The sequence below is a fragment of the Triticum aestivum genome, chromosome 6D, assembly GCF_018294505.1.
Source record: "Triticum aestivum cultivar Chinese Spring chromosome 6D, IWGSC CS RefSeq v2.1, whole genome shotgun sequence".
Classification (NCBI taxonomy): domain Eukaryota; kingdom Viridiplantae; phylum Streptophyta; class Magnoliopsida; order Poales; family Poaceae; genus Triticum; species Triticum aestivum.
In genome coordinates this window covers 474,398,116-474,404,287 of record NC_057811.1, presented here as the reverse complement: position 1 = coordinate 474,404,287, position 6,172 = coordinate 474,398,116, and the positions used below count along the sequence as shown (strand labels likewise).

Genomic DNA, 6,172 nt, shown 5'->3' with positions numbered 1-6,172 from the left:
TGCTCCTTTATATACGGGGGCAGGGGGGCACCCCAGAGACACAACAATTGATCCTTGAGATCTTTTAGCCGTGTGCGGTGCCCCCCTCCACCAAATTACACCTCGATAATATCATTGCGGAGCTTAGGCGAAGCCCTGCGTCGGTAGAACATCATCATCGTCACCACGCCGTCGTGCTGACGAAACTCTCCCTCAACACTCGGCTGGATCGGAGTTCGAGGGACGTCATCGAGCTGAACGTGTGTAGAACTCGGAGGTGGCGGGCGTTCGGTAATTGATCGGTCGGATCGTGAAGAGGTACGACTACATCAACCGCGTTGTGATAACGCTTCCGCTGTCGGTCTACGAGGGTACGTGGACAACACTCTCCCCTCTCGTTGCTATGCATCACCATGATCTTGCGTGTGCGTAGGAATTTTTTTTTGAAATTACTACGTTCCCAACAATAAGAACACCCATAAGAATAACCCTAGCATACTAACAAAGCCTAATCATAGAAATTGGCAAAAAAACATCTCACATCTCCATGCAAATCTCTAGATCCAAACGAAACTAGGGTTTCCCCAAACTACCAACAAATGAGCAATGGGAGAACTTTACTTCGATCAAAACAAGGGGATCGGAGATTATTACCTTGAGGGAGGGTTTGACTTCGAAATCCACGGACAAATTCTTCAAATTTGCAAGATTTGGAAGAAGATTTGAGAGGGGGGAGAGTGGGAGAGGGGGCAAAGCTCGGGGAGAGAGTGAAGAGTGTGTGGTGGGGGGGGGGGGGGGGGGGGGGGGGGGGGCCAGCCAAGTGGCTGGATAAGTCCCAATGCACATTACATGTGCGGCGTCTAGCTCGGAGGCGTTGCACTAATGGGTGCGGGCCCATGGGCTGCCATGGTGGACAGAGGTGCAACGCCCCGGAGCTAGGCGCTGCACCGTAGGGTGTGGCGCCGGCGTGGCGGGCGCTACACAAAAGGGTCAGGGGTGTGAAATAGTTTCGCACCCAGTTCATTCTGTGAATTTATTTCGTTTCCAGGTCAAAATTGTCAAATTTGCCACATACCTTGACATGGTAGAACATGTGCACAAGAAGATTATCCAAGATTCACTATCAAGACAAGTAAAATTTGAAGAAAGCGGCCCAACTTGTGAGAGTTGAATTTATTCTGAGTAGCAGATTCTTGAAAGAGCTCTTGTCTGAAAAATATAAATTCTAGAAAAAACACATAGAATAACTCTTAAACTCTTCACCGCAATTCTAAAGAAAAAAACATAGAATAACTCTTAAACTCTTCACTGCAGTACTGTTCAGCATGTCCACTACTGAAAAACATGTCTTTCTTACGACAATAAAAAGAAAATACAAAGTTATAACTCGGAATTCCAGAAATATTTGGGAACCAGATCAGCATATGACATGAACTGTCACTCCAGACTGAAGAAAGTAGTAGAGGATTGGGAATGACCTTTGCCGGCCATTTGAATGGCCAAAGGTTGAGAACTAGGGACAGTTGGTGGTTGACAGCTAGTGACTAATGGTTGGATTTCTTCGTCGCTTCCTTCACCAATTTGACATGAGCTCAACCTTTTTGTTCTCAAATATTGTAATGTACTCTCCACTTGCTTCATGGTAGGCCTTTCTTCTCCGCGGAGACACAAACACATCTCCGCAAGAGAGGCAATGGTATTAATCTCATCCTCGGTTGCTTCTTCAAGAACTTGAGTAGCCACCACCTCTCCTACGGCCCTCACTTTGATCTCTGAAATGAAGTAGATGGACAAGTTTTGATAACACTCTCCACCTGCATTGCTTCGGAAAACCGGCTCTTTTCTTGTAAGCAACTCTAGGAGTAACACACCAAAACTATACACATCACTTTTCTCGTTTAGTTGCCCAGTTTGATAATATTCTGGATCCAAGTATCCATATGTTCCTTGTACATTTGTAGTCACATGAGTTTGGTGAATTGGAGCTGTTCTCGATGCACCAAAATCTGAAACTTTAACGGTGTAATATGCATCCAACAATATATTAGTAGAGGACTTGACATCACAATGAAAAACTGATATGGAAGCAGATGTATGTAAATAACATAGAGCTCCAGCAGATTCTAGAGCAATCCTCAAACAGTCGTCCCAGGATAAAGAGTGCCCACTGACTGACTCACCATGCAGGACGTCAAATAAAGAACCATTAGGGATAAAATCAGACACCAACAGGGGCACTTCTGTTTCAAGACAACATCCAAAGAGCTTCACGATATTTCGATGATTTATCTGAGAGAGGATTGCAACCTCATTAATAAACTCATTGATCTCAGCTTCCTCAACAAGTTTCGACTTTTTTATAGCTACCACGCGTTGGTCAGATAAGATGCCTTTGTATACCATGCCATGCCCTCCACGTCCTACAATTCGAGTGTCGTCGAAATTGTTTGTTGCCTTCTCCAACTCTTCCAAGGAGAAAATCATTGTCCTATTACTTGCATTTTCATCTGATAATATGAGTTGTTCCAACAGAAGGCCCTGGTTTTTTTGAAAGTACATCTTGCATTGTTGTTTTCTAATACCTCTTTTCCATCTATAGAAAACGAATATCCCACTCAAACCAACAAGTAGCATTCCAAAAGCAGCACCCAGTCCAACGATAACACCTACGTTATGTACAGATGAATAACCATAAACCCCATAAGTTTCTTTGTTCTGTATATCATGTAATATAAATGGCAAGGTATGTAGGTACCTTTGAAGTTGTTTTCAAGAAGTTACCTGTAACGACTTTCGGAGCTAATGTGAACTTGTCATCTGGCCGGCAGCCATTCTTGACGTTGAAATCTCCACTAGTACCTGAAGGGCATTGGCATGTGTAACTCCCTAGTGTGTTTCTGCACACACCGTAGCAAGGGTATTTGTCTTTTAGCTGGCACTCGCCGATATCTTCAGTTTGCAATGCAGTTTCAACACATTTGATCAGACAAGTTACAAATCTACTAATTCAACACAACAATTCAGTACTCACTCCGACAATTAATATGGATTGAAGGGAATAGTAATTTTTTGCCGATGTCGTGTGACATGTAATGAATCAGAAATTCAGAATGTGTACCTATGCATCCGGAACGTCGACGACCGGCACATCGAAGTCGTCGGTGCGGTCGAGGAAGACGTGGTAGGTGTAGCTGAACCACTCCTTGTCGCGAGGAACACGTAGTGGCACGGCGCGCTGTTGGCGTAGAAGGAGAGGTCCTCCCCTCCCGGCGGAAAGTCACGAATTGTAGGCTCGAAGAAATTGATGCCGGAGGGCATCTCGCTCTGGCAGCACCCGACGGCGGTGCACAGGCCTGGCATGGCGTGGTCCGACGGGCGGCACACGGACATGCAACCGTTGACGTAGTAGCCGGGGTTGGGGCAGCTGAGCGCGACGAAGTGGTTCTTGGTGGACGAGAAGAGGTAGGGGGTGTCTGAGAGCGTCATGTACGCCTTGTTGGTGTTCCCCCCGGCGAACCCCCCTGTGGAGTTGTAGCACTCCCTCGTCGCGTTGAGATAGGCGCGGGCCGAGTGAATTGCAGAAACCATCGACATTGAAGGTTAGGGTTGCAGAAACCACAATTCTACAGTTTTATGCCAAAAATCACTAATTCCGAGGCTAATTTTTTGCAAAAAACACTAGTGGATGGCTTAGGTCGTTTTGAGCATGATTATGACAAGTGGGTCCCGGTGGACAGGGTGACGTGGCAGGACATAACAGATCACAAATAGATAGAACATCATAGACTAAACTGTAAAAGGGCATAAGAAAGATAAAATCATCTATTCATAAAAGAAAAAAGAAAGAGTAGGGAATCGCGAGTTCGCGACAGAGAGCAGCAACGGCCTCCGCAGTCGGCGCGCTCGAGCTCGCCGGTGTGCGGGCCGAGGCTGCCGTGGCAGCCGGAACCGGCGCCGTCCGTCGCCGCAGAGCCACGCACCGCCGTCGACGTACACCCTGGCTCCACCGGCGCACTCCAATCGCCGTCGTTGCCGTGCTGCCCCGTCGTTGACTGGATCAAGGAGCCGGCGCGCTCGAGCTCGCCGGCGTGCGGGCCAAGGCCAGCTTGGCAGCCGGAACCGGCGCCGTCCGTCGTCTCAGAGCCACACACCGCTGTCGCCGTGCACCCTGCCTCCACAGGCGTACTCCAGTCGTGCTCGTCGCCGCCCCCGTTGTTGACTGGACAAGGAGCCGGCGCCACCAACCCAGGGACCTTCGCGCCCAAACCAGCCACTCCCCAGCCTCGTCGTGTCAACCCGCACCGGTTCCGGCGGGATCCGGCCGGGAATCGAGCCACCGCCGCCCTTGACGGTCCGCCCAGCGAACCCTGATCCTTGAACCCGACCACTGCCTCGCCCCCGCCAGCCAGGCAATCGAGCCGTCCTGCCCGTCCTCGACCATGCCGGACCTGCCCTGTGCCTCGCCGCCGGAGCTAGCAGCAGATGCGCCGGCCGCGCACGGGGAGGGAGTGGCCGCATGAAGAGCACGGAGGACCCGATTGCTTTTTTTCAGGGGTCTTCTTGCGAAAGAAAATTATATCAGGATGTAATTAGATTTTTTGTTTGCCATGTCACCCTGTACAGCGGGGCCCACTTGTCATAATCATGCTCAAAACGACCTAAGCCATTGACTAGTGTTTTTTTTGCAAAAAATTAGGCTCGAAATTAGTGGTTTTTGGCACAAAACTGTAGAATTGTGGTTTCTGCAACCCTAGCCTTCAATGTCGATGTTTTTTGCAATTCACTTGGCGCGGGCCTCGCCGGCCGCGAGGGAGAGGCCCGCGAGTTGGTTCTTTTGCTTGGCGTCCACAAGGCGGGGAGGGGAGCGGCCGTCGTCGCACTCGAGCTCGAAGCGCAAGCTCTTGGCGCCGGCTTCAACGCGGTAGCAGCCCGCGCCGATGCCGAAGGGGTAGGGGACGGTGATGTTGCCGCACCTGTCGCGACACCCCGGTAGCGCCACACGCTGAGCCGACCCCGCCGCCACCAGCAAATGCAGCACGATCAGGAAAAGCAGTACAGTGCTCGTCATTCTTGAAATGCTCTTCTCTGGCTGGTTGCTCTTGCTCTGCTCCGATGTGCACACGGGGCGAGTTCAGTGAGTGGTGCACTAACGGTGGATGTGTCTAGGAAAGGGAGCAAGGAGAGGAGACAAGAGTAGAGGACTTTCTAGATTGGCCCAACTTGTCAAGTGGGCCCATTAATGCTAAACCGGCTGACCGGCCGCGCGTCGTGCCGGTCGCGTGTGCAACGTCTGATACGCATCCACTGGCTCTAAGGCTGGCCATAGTGGGGTAACATAAGTGGTAACATGCACTTAAGACTAGTAGACATGCTTATGTGGCACATAATTAAAGAAAAGAGAGGGTTAGAGTAACATAGGTAGATATCGTATCATGTTAAATGCTATGCTACTTTGTGTCATGCATGGCAATAAATATGATCATCTATGATACTAATTTATTATACTATGCACTATGAAGGTAGTATCATACACTAGTGTCATATGCATGTTACTAGCATATGATACTCCCCACTATGAGTAGCCTAATGCACCCACGGCGCACATGCTGGTGGGCCCCGACCGCCTCTTGTCTCTGTCCCCAACAGCCAGCATCCACTCGTTTCCTCATTCTTTTTTTCTCATCGTCTTTCGCTGCAATTGCCATGAACAGCTCGTCCGAGCAAATAAATAGAACTACTCATTTGTAAAACTTAATTTATGTCATTTTTCAAAATAAATTTATCACTCATTTCAATTTAAAGCATGTTTCAATTATTTTCAAAAGCTAATTTCACTCTTTTCAAGAAACTGAGATTTATGAAATATAACTGAAATGGAAATGAGTGGAATAAGCAAACTCATGAAACACATACTGAAATAAGCAACTGCACAAATATCATTTTCAAGTTCAGTATATTTCACAAAATATCAGTTGCATGCACTGAAGATGGCAACTTCACAAATAAGCTGTTTCACACACTGAAATATTTATTGAGTAAAATTAATGGATTGAAACGTGTTTGAAGTGTATCCGGTGTCGCCCACGAGTGACACAGGAGCGAGATCCAATTTTTTCGGGAGGTACATAAAAAATACTTTACACATTTGTGTCAAACCTGAAAAAGGAGTCCCACCAAACATTAGAACAATCTA

General features: G+C 48.3%; 1 protein-coding gene across 1 annotated transcript; it reads right to left on the bottom strand.

Moving 5' to 3' along the window:
• Window positions 1–1,262: 1,262 nt before the first annotated feature.
• Window positions 1,263–3,573, bottom strand: LOC123146056 (putative wall-associated receptor kinase-like 16). Its single transcript, XM_044565633.1, has 4 exons — window positions 3,098–3,573; window positions 2,887–2,978; window positions 2,761–2,838; window positions 1,263–2,645 (listed from the first exon to the last, which is right to left on the bottom strand). Exons 1-4 carry the CDS (start codon window positions 3,571–3,573, stop codon window positions 1,417–1,419), a joined length of 1,875 nt encoding a protein of 624 aa, XP_044421568.1. The 3' UTR covers window positions 1,263–1,416.
• Window positions 3,574–6,172: the final 2,599 nt, after the last annotated feature.

Excerpts from the sequence above, each read along its gene's own strand:
- LOC123146056 (XM_044565633.1), bottom strand. The coding sequence starts at position 3,573 with ATGTCGATGGTTTCTGCAATTCACTCGGCCCGCGCCTATCTCAACGCG. Across the intron at positions 2,979-3,097 it reads TCGACGTTCCGGATGCATAG|ATTTGTAACTTGTCTGATCA; the intron begins GTACACATTCTG and ends TTGAATTAGTAG. Across the intron at positions 2,839-2,886 it reads AGACAAATACCCTTGCTACG|GTACTAGTGGAGATTTCAAC; the intron begins GTGTGTGCAGAA and ends AATGCCCTTCAG.